This window comes from Juglans regia, chromosome 10, assembly GCF_001411555.2.
Source record: "Juglans regia cultivar Chandler chromosome 10, Walnut 2.0, whole genome shotgun sequence".
NCBI lineage: Eukaryota > Viridiplantae > Streptophyta > Magnoliopsida > Fagales > Juglandaceae > Juglans > Juglans regia.
Window position 1 is genome coordinate 10,544,785 of NC_049910.1, and position 17,086 is coordinate 10,561,870.

At 35.3% G+C, this 17,086-nt stretch overlaps 1 protein-coding gene across 2 annotated transcripts; it reads right to left on the reverse strand.

Annotated features, from left to right (window-relative positions):
- Positions 1-2,742: 2,742 nt before the first annotated feature.
- LOC109007612 lies at positions 2,743-8,145 on the reverse strand. 2 transcript variants are annotated; one of them, XM_018987359.2, is made up of 3 exons: positions 7,237-8,142; positions 3,553-3,663; positions 2,743-3,285 (listed from the first exon to the last, which is right to left on the reverse strand). In XM_018987359.2, exons 1-3 carry the CDS (start codon positions 7,891-7,893, stop codon positions 3,217-3,219), a joined length of 837 nt encoding a protein of 278 aa, XP_018842904.2. In that variant the 5' UTR covers positions 7,894-8,142; the 3' UTR covers positions 2,743-3,216. The 2 variants fall into 2 exon arrangements, 1 of the variants encoding a protein (XP_018842904.2); XR_001998807.2 differs by lacking the exon at positions 2,743-3,285 and adding an exon at positions 4,015-4,189 and having other exon boundaries at positions 3,555-3,663; positions 7,237-8,145.
- Positions 8,146-17,086: the final 8,941 nt, after the last annotated feature.

Here is a 17,086-nt window from a genome sequence, read left to right on the forward strand (position 1 = left end):
ATATATGTATATATATATACAGTATAGCTGCGTAGAAAACGAAAGGATCGATGCTGCTTATCCCAGTACGTACTGAGGGGGTAAAGTTAAAAGAAAAAGTTGAGGTACGTAATAGTTAAAAACGAGCATTTAATACGGCAGACTCACTTCTGTTTCAGTTTTCAGAATTCAGAACTTTTGGGTTGGACTGCGACTAATTTAATAATTAAGCGAAAGAGAGGAAAACGAAGATTTACAGCCAGAATATCATAAATTATAAATTACATATTAAAACATGAGAAATATTTGTTTGTGTTTATATAATATATGAATGATAAACTCTGAAGTAAATGTGAGTCCATTGGATCAAGATTATAATCTGGGTCGGGTTTGGTTGGAACTACGAGGGTCGAAAACAAAACCCGGCACCTAAATGCTGATCATTGTCTTCTTCCTTTCTTTCATTACTCTTCTGGTAAAAAGACTGTCAGAAAACAGTTTCAGAATTAATTTTTACAGAATATCATTATTTTTTTGGCCTTTTGCATGTCTTCTGATTCTGTGCAGTGATTTTTACAGATCTCACAATATCAGCCAAATCTGCCAACAGATGGAGAGTGAGTTTTCATAGAGAGTAGTACTAATGCAGTAAGCAAGCCAACGTAAGACCCTTTTTTTCTTTTTCCCTCCTCCCACAGAACTGTACCAGCTGCAGGAAAGAAGAAAAAGAGAAGAAAAGATCACTGCAAGCTGCATGCTAAGCTTTTCACTTTCTGATCTGGTTATAGTCCATTTTCACAGTTTCGTGAAACTGTGATTACATAAAAAAAACGAGTAAAAAAAGTGGTGACTGACTCAGAGGAACACTCAATATCTGCTTCTCTCTGCATGCACCTTCCTTCCAAAACTCTGCTCTCTTGCGTAATATTTTTGTTTTATTTTAGAGGAACTGAGTGCATATATATGGTTGTGATATTCGGAGTAGGGCTTTTGTTAGTGTTATGTCTCATGAAAAGGTTACCTCTGTGAATCGATGGATACAATTCTTCACGAAAAGCCTTTTAATGGACACAAACATGGTGGTGAAAGCTTTTCGCATTAATTACCATAAAAATTTATTAGATCTTTTAAAATAACAGATTTATATACCGATATGCATGATGTTAAACTCACACACACACACAGAGATATATATATATATATATATATATATATATATATATATATATATATATTTAATGGTGGGGTTTTGTAGCGAAGGACAAGGTAGGGAAGGATACAGAGACTGTGGAAGAAAACTCACAAGAGCCGCTGCCAAAGAGAAGAGAATGGCAAACTTATTTATCTCGAGAGTCAATAATACAACCATCAGCATCAATGCTCTCAGAAACGTGGCTACCCAAAAATATTCCATTTGATCAACTTTGTTCCATGCATCAGAGTTGTCAACTGGAATTCCAGGTTTCATTTTTTGTTTTTGTTTTTTGTTTTTTATTTTTGCTTTTGGTCGATATATACAAACCCCTTTTAAATTATCATCATCAAATTAGCCGTCTGGTAACTATTCTCATTTCATTTTATCTCATTTCTTTTCTAAATATTACTTAAATATAAACTATAATTTTTTTCAACTTAATTATTATAACTTTCTCAAACTTCCAGATAAAAAATAATTTAATTTTTTTAAATCCTAAAATAAAAATTATATTAAAAAATTGAGTAGTGCTACATCTCCCAAGAGATGTATCCCGAAAGTCCACCGAATAGACAAAAAGTATTTTTTATTTTTTGTTTCTTTTATTTCATATATTTTTTTAATCAATAAACATTTATTAAAAAAATAAAAAATTCATAACATCATTAAAAAATACTTTCTTAATCACTAAGTAAAAAAAAAAAGTTTTGGGACACATCTTCAGGACATATTTTAGGGACATTTAGCATTTCTGTAAAAAAATTATATTCTAACAATATTTTTAACTTTATAATTTTTTTATTCAATTTTTTCTCTATTATTTTCCAAAATTTGAAAAATACTCAACCTCAAACTATTTTACTATTATTCACAAATCATCTTATTATATTATTCACAAAATTTTCATCTCATCTCATTTCTCAAATCATCGCACCTTCATTTTTCTTTAACATGACAATTATTCTTAAAAATTATCCAAAAGAAAAGATATCCCATTAAATTAAAAAAAAAAAAAAGTGAAAATGACGGTGATAGCTTTGGAAAAAAAATATTTTTTTAAAATAAGAAAGATATTTTAAGAAATAAGAATACTTACAAAATAATAAAAATATATCATTTTAAAATTTTCATAATTTTTTAAATTTAAAAATGTGTTTTGATTTTGATTTTTTTTTAAAAAAAATATTTTACAAACATATTTTTTTGTATTGTATTGATTTGATACACACACAAGTACCCTTTTCACAAACATATTTTTTTTATTATTATTATGGAGGGGTAGATTACAGTTCTGTTCTTTTGTAAGTTGAGAAAATGATTATCCAAATCGATAGTTTGAGAGTGTAATTACAGATTGGGTGGTAGTTTGAAAAAAATTTCTAATTTTTTTTTTTTCTTCCAAGTTCTTACACTATAGTCTATAATGATGAAGAATGCTCAATGCCCCCAACATATGATATCTTTATAGCAGTTGCCCAGTCTCTAAAATTAGTTTTAGGACCAGACTAGCCTGGTGAAATAACCAAGGTGAGTCCGGTACCCTTACATCATCATGAACAAGGCATTCATAACATCAGCTGCAAATAATTTCTTTTTGCATTCAAGTATTGGATCTGAGTCGACTGTCATAATTTCATAATGTAATGCACAATGGTAATTAAAAAAAAATACAGTTAAGAATAAATGGGATGAGTTCACAATGTAATTACAGGAGATCAAACATTATCCGCAATATAAATAACAAAACTATCCAATTTATTATTCCATTGCCGTGTTTCCTTCGACCTCCAAAGTAGGGATTGAAATTTTCCAGAGCCGAAAAGGCAAGGCCATACCCAAAGTAACTCCAACTGCCTCAGACAAAAATTTGTTTCTGTCAACATTAGAAAACTTCCTTCAGCATTTGTTTGGTTCAAAATGATAAGTTGCTTCCCTTGCTTGTATCAAAGCTTAAATTTGTTGTTTCCTTCTGTTTTAACCCTTCTTCAGCCATATTGCATGTTTCAATTCAATTGTGTATCTTGTTCTCGGTCTCGTACCCGTTAGCTTTCCCATAGCTTCCCAGTCTTGCCAATTGCAAGAATCAGTTCAAGTTGTTTTTGCTGCTGCTCCTATAGATAACATTCAATCAAAATTTCAGTATACAAGCATTTTAGCAACCATAAAATTAAGTTCAAGAAAACATCCATAGTTCTCACCATCAATGAGATCACTACACAACCTTTAAATAAATGATCGAGTTATCAATAGGAATGACCTTACACACAGATACATAAAAGAGAGTCCAATCTTGATATCAAATCTGGTGAAAAATAAGTCATCAAACTAAAACAAATATTGTAGCCATTGAATTTAATATACAATTGTGTTTCATATACCTGCATGGCTAGTAGCACCTTTTGAATTTCACCAAGCTCCTTTTCCAGAATCTCTTCTTGTAATGCTAACGTTTGAGTGGCCTCTGAGTTCTTTTGAGTCAAAGCTGCAGTCTGTAATAATTGAACCAAACAGTTTGGGATCAGTTGAGTTGGGATTAATGCGTGGTTGAATTGAGTTCATTAAAAAATCAGAATCTGGAATTGAATTAGTTAAACAAGTTACCAAAAATCAAGGGATTAAGGCACAGTTTGAATTGAGTTCATAAAAAATTGAGATTGGGATTGAGTGGGTTATACTCCAACGGGTGATAGATTTTATGGCTTGATGACAAAGTCCCTTTGTAGCGATAGCAATCTAGAGGTTTGGAGAATGGTTCCTTGGCGTTTGATGTGGTGTATTTGGAGGGACCATAATGCTTGAACTTTCAAAGATATTGAGATGACAGTATTAGAATTAAGAACCATTTATGTTCAAATCTCTTTATGTATGGATGGCGGCGCACAATAGCTCCTGTCCCTTTAACTTTGTAGAATTCATGGATTTGTGGTCTTTTTCTTCATCCCTCTAGTTGGGCATTTCTTATTGTATACTTCCTGCGTGACTGAATTGCGCCCCTCTGCGCTTTGAATAAATTACCTTGTCAAAAGAATTTATAAAAATTTAGAAACTGGAAATTGAATTAGTTAAACTAATTACCAAAAATAAAAGTGATATAATATTATATCACCATCCACAATTCCTCATGCCAATATCTGGTTTAGCCAAATAAGTCCCAACCAAGTTAACCTGTCATAAAGCTAGGCCCTGTACATAGGCTAAGAGCATATGTATATTCCTGAATTCCATCAATGTCTAACCATCAACTTATAAAAAGTTACATATCCTCCTAGGCTCAGAACTGTCCAACGTACAAAACATGCATTCTAGAGATTGAAGTTCCTCACTTTCAGGGAAGTGAACCAAATTGCTGATCACTTGGCTAAAATGGGGGCTAAGGGTTCTTTTAAAGAGTTTGTGTCTGTTCATGACGTTCCTCATGAGGTTAGAGGCTGCTTGGTTGTAGAGACAGCTGGCTAGCCTTAGGTGAGATGTAATACCTTGTTTTTATTGATAGAGGATTGCAGAGTTGCTTATAGTGGTGCAATTTTGTATGCTTTCTATGTTTTTTTCCTCATTAAGTGTACCATGGCTTAGCTCACGCCCTAAGTGAGCTGTAAATAGTTAGAAGCTCTTTAAAGAGGAAAAAAAAGTGCCTGTAGTTCCAAACCAGTGGTAACTCCTGAAGCAAGCCCCACTTCAAGGCTCAACTAATATCATTCTTTCATCCTAGTATGCTCATAATCTTAAATGCCACTGGTCTAATGGGAAATTTTACCTCCATGAAAACAGCCCCACTGGATATAACCACACAAGCCAACCAACGGAAGTCCTATTGTGAATATCCTAAAATATCTGCATTCCCCCTAATTATCTCTTATGAATTCATAGTCTACTGCCTTCAGCTTAAAAGTGCATGCCAAGAATCCATCTTTTTCAAACCTATTTTGAAATTCCTAGAATCCAAAATAGCCCTACATGACCCCAATGTTGTCAGCTAAAAACTTAAGGTGTCGTTTGGATTCGAAGATGAGTTGAGATGAGTTGTGAATAGTAGTGAGATGAGTTGTGAATAGTAATAAGATTTGTGAGTTAAAGTTGCTAAATAGTAGTGAATAGTGGTGAGATGAGTTGAGATGGACTGTGAATACAAACGAGGCAGATAATAATAGCATACACAAAATTCACTTACCTTGAATGAACTATTTAAGCTATGCCAAAAAGAAAAATTTTAGTGCTTATCATATGTCCAATGGTTTGCAAGTATATTCCGCAAGTTTGTATCTACATTTCCTGCCTTCTTCGGTAGCAGAAAAGACAAGAAAAATGTAGGAGCCAACATATTTCCTAGGTTTGAAATCAATTCACACCCACTATTCTCTCTAATCTTCAAAAAGATCAAATAGAATAGAATCAAAACAGGCTTTGAGTTTCAAACTCTGTCAAGAAATCAAACTTGGAACAAGTATAGGCAGCATCATAGATAGTGCATTTATCTACACTGAAATCCATATCCACATTAGAAAAGGAAACAAACCGATACTGAGAAGGAAAACTATATTTTCTGCAGTTTTCACTGCATTCTAAAAGTCACTGAATGTTCTCACCCAAACTGAGAAGCCAGGAAAATTTATCCTAATGTGTATGTTATTCAAGAATTATGCTTGTATCTTTTACCACAGAGTGGTTTAAAATTCCAAACGATCAGGAAAATGTCATACAATTTAAGGACTGATATCAGTCATAAGAAGATTATTTATTACTCAGTGCTGGTACTGCAAAGGCAAGGGATTTAGGAGCAGGGGTATGTGGATACAATCAAGATTAGACCAGCATGAGAACCCCTAGGGCTTGGCTCAAGTGGTAAGAGCTTTGGTCTTGGTGGTATGCCCCCTTGTCTAAGGTTTGAAACCTTGAGTGCAAACAATTTTTAGGGGCCATCGGACTGAGATAATTTTTCCTTAAATTACTCGAGGTGCACTTGTGGAAAACTCTTTAACGAGGGCATGTGCAATCCTAGGATTAGTTGAGACTTTGTTCCGGACACCCAGTGCCAATGAAAAACAAAAAAGATATTAGACCAGTTTGGGACTGATTCAATTATACTGCTGGTATGAATATACGGGAAAAACCATTTGCAATGGTTTATCATTCTATATGTAAACAATTAAATCCAATATCAACACATTTTGTCTTAGTTTTAAAATCAATTCCCCATCAAATAATGAAGTAAGGTTAACTAATCACTGTCTGACTGGGGCTGTATACAACATCTTAAAAGTGTTGAACAGCTTTTAATTCAATTGGCAATTGCCGTTGTGACAGAGCCAGATGCTACAAGCAAAAGCAACACAATTTATAACTCAATAAATGACCAAACAAACGATGATGAAAAAACCTGTATCAAGTAATTTAAGGCATCGTTTGCTTTCACAGCTTCTCTCAATTCATCTCATCTAATCATTACAACTTTCTCAAATTTCTACACAAAATAAAATAAACAATTCAACTTTTTCAAATCCCAAAATAAAAATAATATTAAAAAAATATATAATAATATTTTATTCAATTTTTAACTTTAATCTCATTTCATCTCATCTCATCTATAAAAAAGTGCAATGCCAATCTGATCATTAATATAACTTCTCTCCTAATTCGTAACTAGTCAAACATGATGTGAACGAACATCCTCAATAATTGATTCATTTGTTCTGCTATCTTTTATTTGTGATCTCTAGCTCACACTTCTTCCATTACTCATACAATTCCTAAGTTTCTCACATGATCTTCGCCACTTTGACATTTTTTTCAAGTGATTATATGATTTTCCTGGTTTTTCAATATGAAAATAAGTACTTTAATTTTCTTTTTCATTTCATTGAACCACGTAGTTTCTAGCAAAGATGTCATTCGATCCCACCATCCAAATTAGCCCCTCTACACCAAAACGATAATAAACGGAAAATCTTTTTTTCTCTTATTTACACCGAGGTTGAAATAACTATCATCCTTCAATCCCCATCTACAAAAAGTTAAAATAAATTTAACCAAAGTAAGAGCAACCCGTGAATCAGCATATCTATTACCTCAGCTATGGGCTCCTTGAGAGCCTTGCGGGTGACCCGAAACCTTATCCCCAACTTCTCAAGCTGCCTTGACAAGACCCGAATTATAGTCGCAGAGCTCCGCAAGTCCTCCTCCAATTTCTCGACCCTCTCCAGCAAATTCACGTGCACCCCACCCTTCACTGTTTCCCGACACACGCCCCTCCACTGCCTCCTCCGAATCCAAGCGCCGATAGCAGCCCCACCCGCCAAAAACACGACTCCCCACACTGAAACCCTGTTTCCCATTTCCACCAGAACCGCCTTCTTCGAGCTGGAGAGAACCGCCAGATTCGCCAGGAAACCGATCGAAAGGACCGCCACGGACGAAACGAGACAGAGCAACTCAGCAATCGAAAGAAACGAGTCTAAACCGGAACCTCCGAGGACGTCGTTACTCCGTGCGGCAGCTTGGGATCCGTAACCTCTGAGACGAGTCGGGCCGTGGGTCTTAAAGAAAGCGAGATTAAAAGGACGAAGGGATAAGTGAGTTAGGTTTTGAGGGGAAGAGAGGCAGCGAGAGATGGGTGGGGGAGAGAGAGTGCGTGTATTGGGAGGGGAAGAAGAGGTGGTTGTGGTGAAGGAGAGGGTGGAACGAGAGGGGGAATTGGAGAAGAGGTTTTGGAGAGCGAGTGACATTTTTCTTTTTTCTGGGGACAGTAATGGCTATGAGAGTGGGTGGGGGTTTCAGTTGGTCATCAGTAATGTGGTGGATAGGATACGGAGGACATGGCTGGAGGGTTCTTGGAATCTTGGGGGAAGATTTGGCGCCTCTCCTTTACGGCTTTATACAGTTCAGAGTCCAGACGTAGAGATGAGAGAGAGAGAGTCGGGGGCGTTGGCGATGGATTCGATGGTTTTGCTGCCTTTTGCAGCTTGGCGCGCGGTACGTCAGTTGTACACGAGCCCATTCGACGTTTAACGGTAAAAGGACAACAAGAAGGTGACGTGGCCAAGCAAAGGGCTTTTTATGTCTGCCTACACTAGGCCTTGCAATTGGGCCCTTTTACCTCAACCCCCCATCGGCTTCTTTCTGTTTTTCAGTTTTTTTTCGAACTCTTTTTACTAAGGTTTATTTCTTTTTATAATGTACTTCTTTAAATTTTTTTTTTTTTTTACTTTACTTTTGTATTTTTTTTCTAATTTCAAGGTTTTTATATTTTTAATTTCTTATTAATATTATGTTTTTAAGAATTTTATTGATTTTGTATTGTTTTTTATTCTTTTTATTCTCTTATGGGATAGTAAAAGAATGGTTTAAACATTTAGTATCGTGAAATCATTTAAAATTTAGTCATTGTTTGATTATACAGATTAAATAAGATAAGATGAGATGAGATAAAAAAATATCTGTGAATAGTAATAAAAAAATATATAAAAAGTAGTAAAATGGTTTAAATTAAGATTTTGAGAAATACTTTAGTCATAAAAGAATTACACAAAAACAAATCTACAAATTGATTTGGCTACATGTAGTACGTCAGGTTGTAAAGTTACTTTTATCATAAAGTAAATTTAACGGATCACATTAAACCACCTCTATTTGTGAGTTTAGTTTTATGCAATTATTTTGAGTTGAATCACTTTTCTAAGACTTTTATGGTGTTTTAAAAAATAAATGAGAAAAAGTTGAATAAAAAAATTAAAAAACTAAAAGAGCATTAGAATTTATAAAAAAATTTATCCATCATTGTGGTGATCTTAATTTGACGAGACTGAATAATAGAATTTGCTACACATATTTCGTCACAAATAGATATGTGTTGGTTGCAAAAAAATATTATTTTGGGTGATAATCCTACACAACTAATACTCTTACTGCATGTGGCACACGCATTGATATAGAATCCCATGAGTTGTGACTGCTCCCTTATCCCAAGAATTGGAGAATCAGATTGATCACTCAGCTATAGTACTAGAAGTCATGACACAAGAATCAATCAGTTTTATCATCCTCTAGAACTTGGTGTTGTTGTGCCCCTAATTGTAGCAAGTCGACCATCTTTATGCTACTTACTACATCTCCAAGCAGTCCATTTGAATATTAAGGTTCAATGGAAGTCTCTGTAAAAACCTTGGGAGGGACACATGATAGTCAAGCCTACCCTGATCTGACAGGTATCCACAGCCACTGACAATCTCACTTTTCACTATAGACCTTCCGAAAATTTAGATTCTAGAACGGCCAAGATGCATCTAGCTAGCTAGTCTTGGTTAGCTCTTTGATTCTTTGCCATGCACATAGACTTTATCTTATGACATCTAAGTTGTGCTAATTTTTCCAATAATATCTCTTGTTTTATAAAATGTAGTTCACCGAAATCCTTACTTTGAACAGTGATTAAAGTATTAGAGTACGAAAATGATTGATCTTTAAAAAGATTTAAAAAGAATAGTTTTTATTGTTGATTGTATGTGCATATAGACATTTATATAAAGACTTTACATGAGTACAATAACTATTTTTTGAATATTTAAATTATACAAGTAATAAGTAGTGCTATCTCTTTATCTGATTACATAAACTTGATATTGAGTCTTGAATTGCTATTGAGATTGTTGTCGAGAATATAAGATAAGGTTTATCTTCAAGCTTAGCAGGAGTGAACAAACGCTAAGGTTGTTGCTAAGAAGCTGAAAATGTAGAGCTTTGTAGGAATGTCTGCAAGTTGGTCTTTCCTAGATAGAAATTGGATTGAGAGTTTTTTCTGAGCTACCAGGTTTATCATACAAGTGGCAGTATTGTATGCAAAAGCCCACACTCCATCTGAAATGTCACATTCGGAGTGGCTCTACAATGAAAAGTAAAGGCATGACAAGTCGTGTCATCTGGACTCAAAAGTATGGCTGGACGCCACGTGGAGAACCATCGTTTAAGGAATGACTAAGGAGTTAGCAGACTGTAGAGGTGTGCGAACCGTACCATGCTCACCTGTCTCTATCATCCTGCAATACGACAATACAAGGATAATATCCAAGCATACTTGGAATCAAAGATATACATAAATGATATCTTACAATCTCACTCTATTTAAAATATCTAGACTTGGGACAATATCTCACTTTTGAGATTTTATTTGCTAAGGAGCTCGAGGAGACGACTGTTGTGTAAACCAAGGAATAGAGAGGCAATGAGACAAATTCCGATGTAGGAAGGTAGGTTAACTTCTAATACAGTGTTGATGGGGTGAATGTTGTGTGTAAGAGGCATTGCATTATTTCTATAACTTCTTCCCTATTCTACAAGTATGAATAAATATTTCAAACATTATGTTTCTAGTTATATTTAATCACTAAGTTCAATGTTTTAAAAGTTCTCGATACCTGACGCTACGACCCTATGTTGGAACCCTGGATATCAATGTGTGTATGTGTGTGTCAGTGTGTGTGTGTGTGAGAGAGAGAGAGAGAGAGTAGTTGGTAGCATGAGTCTCTATTCATGGTACGAGACAGAGAATTCCCCAAGACCATTTCGTGAAGCGTTACCCCATACATCACACGAGAAGGAAAATGTCTCTTTGGGAGTATGTGGAATGAAGTCGTATTTGACCTCACCTGATAATTGGGTTGCGGGATCCCCCGACATATCATGTCCTGGTGTCTTCGAGATGGTTGGCTAGGTAGAGCAGCATCCTCGGTTCAACAAGTCTATGTGTGCGTGTTGCTTGTGTGGCAAAAGATTGCCTATGAGAAAATATCTATGCTACAAGTACCTTATTTTTGTAGATTTTATGTGGTGGAAGAATGTTATTAGCTGGAATAGGCCAAATACTGGTTTAAACAGGTTTTCTACTTATATGGAGATGGATTACTCCTCGTCTTAATATTACTAATATGTTTTTATCTATTTTTCATAAAGAGAGGGCAACGTCCCGAGATGGTGAACACACACACACACTCATAGGCATGACAAGATGGTGATTTCTTGTCATGCCTATGAGTGTGTGTGTGTGTGTGTGTGTGTGTGTTTTAACTGAGATGGTGATTCCCCGCTAGGTTTTGAGGATATAGGTAGTTGTAAGAGTGAGGGTGATTTCTCTAGACGCGTATACTTGTTCTTCCAGTATTTACATGAAAAACTTTCATAGCATCTTCAGTGGCATTATCTCTCATTTATAGTCTTGTCATAGCTGCTAACCCACCTATGATTTCATTCTCTGGACCATGTACTTTGATGCAAGAACAAACCTTGCCATGACACTTAAAGAAGAATAGTCAATCCCACCCAAGTCCTGATCACGGAGACTAGGATCCATCTTAGCATCAGTACCCATGATAGCTATCTTGTGCCTTTCGTAGGATGTACAACAATAAGACTAGCGCTTATTTGTAATCAGTCTTCCACCTTATGGAGACTAACTTTATGTACTCTGAATTATGTAAGGTTTTAAGGTTAACGAAGGACGAGAAGTCCCTTTTTGTATGCATAGTATTATTGTAATTGATTGTCAACATTGTCACCGCAACATGTTCTATTTTGATTTCACTGTGATTTCATAAACTAAATATCTTACACATGTACTTCCCTATGGATTACTACACGCCTATTATTTCTCTGAGGTGTTGACCGATCAGCCAGCATCCTTGACACCAGGAAACCTCACCTAGCCTTTTATGAGAAACGGGACACCAAAAAAATCTTATCTTACCTCAGACCCATCTTATCCCCACCAACTCCATAAAAAGCCAAATCACGCCAAATTTTCAGTAGTTGAAGTGATCCCACTATACACCAATTAGGCTACTGAAACAATATGATTTGCAACTTCAACATCACCTTGTGTGCTAATTCCTACTCACTACATCATTGTTGTAATCATGTTTAATTTCTACATTAATAACCTTGGAATCACTTGTGGCGTCTGCAAAAAGAATCTATCATCTTTTCGAAATATCCTTGAGAGGCCGATGGGAACTTTGCTAATTTTAAGTTTGATCACATCTTCCAATGCTATGCTCTAGTTTTTGGAGTAAGTAATTAAATAATTATAACATTATTAGCTTTTGGACATACTTAATTTGATATACTTAGGGAGAAAAAAGAAAGTAAATATGGTACTATGCTAGACAATCAAATTATTAGATAGGACGTTATAATTCTTACTAGTTGACCTCTTGTTAGAAATCAAGATCAAGCTTATAAATATTAACCATTAAATGAAAAGTCTTCTTTGAGCTTGCTTCGCAAGGAAGCTTGGATGGTGGGATAGTCTTACCTGCTCTTTGAGTGAGGGAGGAAGTAGTTGGCGGCATGAGTGTAGCTACTGAATTGATGGAGGATCTTGGGGAGAGATGGAATCAACTGAAGTTAACAGAAGATGAAAATGTCGAAATTGAAATCGGAGTAGAGCAAATTGAAAGAGTGTCGGTGGAGGGAGATAGATGTTTAGTAGGAAAGCTAATCTCTGAGAGAAGGATAAATAAAGAGGTCATCAGAACGAACTTTACGAAGGTATGGAGATTGAATGGATCCTTTATGGTTCATGAAATCTGTGTGAATTTGTTTGTGTTTGTGTTTGAGATCCATAAAGATAAAGAGAAAGTTATGAGTGGGAAACCGTGGCTATTTGATAATCAGCTCCTTGTGCTGAATTTTTTTGACGGGATGATTCCACAAAAAATGTGCTTCAATTATGAAAGTTTATGGGTGGGTTTGAACAATCTACCTCTAGCGTGTATGACCAAAGAAGTTGGTTTTCAAATTGGAGCAACAATCGGCTTTGTTCATGAAGTAGACATTAATGATGAAGGGATTGGTTGGGGAAGTGATTTAAGAGTAAGAATTGAACTGGATGTGAGGAAGATTATAGCAAGGGGCAGGACAACAAATTTGGCAGGTAACAAAATTTGGATGCCATTGACGTATGAGTAGCTCCCCAAACTATGTTTCAAATGCGAGATAATTAAGCATGATGGAGGAGGATGTGATGGAAATGGGGATAAAAATCAATATGGGAGTTGGCTTCGAGCTTAACCAAGTCCTAGAAGGGGTGGCGGGGAGAGTAAACAAAATCATGGTGGAGCATAGAGGGAAGGGAGTGAGGGATCTCAGGGAAGTGAGGGGATGGGAATGAAAGGGACCTCTGATCAGTTTACTACTAAAGGGATTAGGCAGTTAAGGGAAGATCCTTTGTTAAATCAATGTGAGATAGAGGCGAGGAGGGTGGTTCAGAAGGTGGTTAACGAGATTGTTGTGAAGGTGTTTGAGAAAAGTAGCATAAGAAGTAGTAATAAGGGGGAGGCTGGGTCAGTGGTGGAGTTGGAACAGAAGATTGACACGTTGGTTGAACAGATGATAGGAGTGGATGTTGTTGAATCAAATTCCACAGAGAAAAAAGGGAGAGGGGAGGGAAGGGGCGTTGGAAGAGAATGACTCACAATGAAGGTAACAAAAGACAAGCTCTTGTTGGTAGAGGAGGTAAAAGAAAATTGGTAGATGAGGTGGATAATGGTTGTGCAGAGGAAGTGTTGAAGAAAACAAAACATAATGTGATGGATGAGGTGGAGGATTCTGCTCTATTATTGGCGGTGGCTAGTTACCAGCCTTACTAAGTATTATGAAAATCTTAAGTTGGAACAGTCGAGAGTTTGGAAATCCTCGGACAGTTCAAAACCTTTGCCAAATGGTGAAGGAAAATAAACACAATGTGGCTTTCCTCATTGAAACAAAGCTTGAAACAAGGAGATTTGAGAGAGTATTAAGAGGAAAATGGGATGGGAGGGCTATTTTGTTGTTGAAGCAAGAGGAAGAAAAGGTGGCCTGTCTTTACTATGGAGACATGATGTAGAGGTGGATATTGTTAACTACTCTAGTTCTCATGTTAATGCAATTATTATAAGTGAAGAAAAAAAGGTTTCCTAATTGTTCACAGGATTTTATGGCAATCCAGAAACTTGCAAAAGAAAAGAATCTTGGAGGTTGTAGTCTATGTTGAAGCCATCCTCTAAGATGCCTTGGTGTGTGATGTGTGATTTCAACGAGATTTCTTTTCAACATGAGAAGTGGGGAGGGAACCCAAGACCAAAACAACAAATGGAAGATTTTAGATAGGCTTTGGATGGGAACAATATCTATGATGTGGGGTGGAAGGGAGATTTGTTTACCTGGAGCAATAGACACTCAGACAATACCTTTACAAAGGAGAGACTCGACAAGGTGGAGAGACTTGACAAGGTAGTGGTCAACCATTTGTGGTCTGAGACTTTTAATAATAGCAGTGTAGAAATACTGGAGGTCAATCAGTCTAATCATAAAGCTCTGTTGCTAGACATGTGTTCTTATCAGCAGTATAGAAGAAAAAAGAGGAGAATGTTTAGATTCAAGGCCAAGTGGATCTTGGATGGGGAAGGGCAACCAGTGGTAGAACAAGCTTGGGAGAGAATTGTTGGGGGAAGGGAAGCTAATGATTCTCTAAAGCTAGTGCATGCAAAGTTGAATCTGTGCAAGGAAGAGTTGATGACAGATGTACTAGAGACATAGATGTAAGAGTAACCACCCATATGAATGATGATCTTCAAAAGGTGTTCACTAAAGCTGAGGTAGAAGATGCTTTGAAGGAGATGGCACCATTGAAGTTCCCGGGGCCTGATGGGTATGGAGCATGTTTTTACAAAGCTTATTGGAGTGTTGTTGGGGAGGAAGTGGCAAATGCAATTTTTAAATTTTTAAATGGTGATGGTGAATTGGAGTCAAGTGTTAATAGAACTTACATAGCACTTATCCCTAAAGTTACTTACCTTGCTGCTGCCAATGAATTCAGACTCATAAGTCTATGTAATGTGCTCTACAAACTGATCTACAAGTTGTTGGCCAACAGATTGACGAATGTATGTTCCAACCTGGTACCTTGTATCATCCCTTGAAGTAGTATGCTATTTTTATTAGGTCTTTAATTACTAATGCATGCTTGTGATTAAATATTGCTAATAAATATCTCGCACCATGCACTTATAGCAACAAATACATGAATAAAAAAGAACAAAACATATTCCAAGGAAAAGAAAACAACAAAAGAGATTCCTAGTGTTAGATGACACGAGACTTATAAACAACGCGGGAAACTATCATCTTATATATTATCAGGATGAGAAGTAGAATAAAAACATGAATACAAAATTTAAAACTCTCTCAATGTTATTAATTTGTAGGAAAATTCTATCGTTTAGAGAAGAACTAATGATGAATGCCTTGAAATAATTTGGGTTATCAACCAGTGAATGGTCAGGTTATATAAGTCATGATGACTAACTCTTCCTGCATGCGCATATTCAAATATTCATAATTTTCTTTTATTTTCATATGAAAATCATTATCCTAAATCAAAACAAATGTCTAAGTTGTGCATAAATATTCTCTCATTTACTATTTCTAATTTTAAGGGATAAGATCATGGAAAATAGAAGAAGTTATCTCATTTATAATAATAATAATAATAATAATATGATCTCATGTAGCCCCCAAATAAAATAAATAAATATATACATATTTATGTTCATATTATTGTATGATTTTTCAGGTTGAATTAAAAATTTCAAAAAGAAAAATAATATAAAAATAAATATGACTAATTTGAAGGCTACATGTTTAATATAATATTATTCTAAGTTGATAATTATTCCTATAGGAAAAGAGATTGATCATCATGTAGATTAGTTGCAAGCAATTTATGATCTTGATTGAAAAAAAATCAGATAGAAGATATTATAATTGAAAAATGAAAAGATGGTACGTACGTAGAAACGTAAGAAACGTGTGAAAAAAGGGAGAGAGTCTCTTCCATGGTTACAGTCGGGCGTTGATGTTCCCATTGCTATGGTATCGGAAGAGAATCTAACGCTCCTATATTTGATGCGGGAAGATATTCTTCTTAATGTATGCCTCTCGGTCTGTCAGTCAACCAACCAAGCTTCCCCTCTTTGTTTTTTAAGAAATGATACGTATAGTTGTAAAATACATAAATATTATACAGTCATTTTGAAAAAAAGTAAAGTTTATAATCAAAAAATTAATTTCTTTTCATGTAGATTTTATATTTATTTACTTTTTTTTTAATGTGACTATACGGTATTTACACACTCACGACTGTAAATATCATTTCTCTTATTTTTTTAAGTCAATTTTGACGATCCTTAATAATAATAATAATAATAATAATAATTTGTAGTTGCGGCCTACATGTATGCATATCTGTTTTATGACTGATTATTTGGACTACCTTTTATTTAATTTTAAAAAAATATGACTGATCAAAAATACATCTAACCATAATGGACCCATTCTTAATTAATTACACCGTTACTTCTCACACAATAATTTTATCTAATGCATAGGTTTGTATCTATTTATTTTTTGCACGATCTTATATACCCATATGTTGATGCATTTTTTTGTACAAGTCCGAAAGGAAGAATGAGACATGATCCTTAGCCCACGATATATAGTGGCTTGAGCGTCGATACGGCGCCCTTGCGTTCATCTATAAAAATAAATAATAAACAAAATAGAAATGAGAGAGAAATACATATTTACATTGTATGACATAAAACTTATATCTACAAGGTATTTAGAGGCCGGTAAATCTATTATGCTTGGTGATTTGTAAAGTCTCTCATTATCTCATGTATCTCTCATTGCATGGATAGGGATACTAGTATAACGGTGATTGAGGACTCTTTTGTCTAGAGAAAGAAGACGATGTCTTTGAAATCCCTAGAATCAAGGTAGAAGAAGCCTCCTGAGAGCCCAGGCTTTTTGGTGTTTCTTAGGGAAATTACTTTTATTGAGACCTTCTGCGATGCGAATGTTTGGTGAGATATTAACTTTATGTCCCTT

What these genes read in the sequence shown, in the direction of transcription:
- LOC109007612 (XM_018987359.2), bottom strand. Translation starts at nt 7,893, where the DNA reads ATGTCACTCGCTCTCCAAAACCTCTTCTCCAATTCCCCCTCTCGTTCC. An exon ending in TCAAGGAGCCCATAGCTGAG is followed by an intron (nt 3,664 to 7,236) that starts GTAATAGATATG and finishes CAATTATTACAG; the next exon opens with ACTGCAGCTTTGACTCAAAA. An exon ending in AGGTGCTACTAGCCATGCAG is followed by an intron (nt 3,286 to 3,552) that starts GTATATGAAACA and finishes TGTTATCTATAG; the next exon opens with GAGCAGCAGCAAAAACAACT.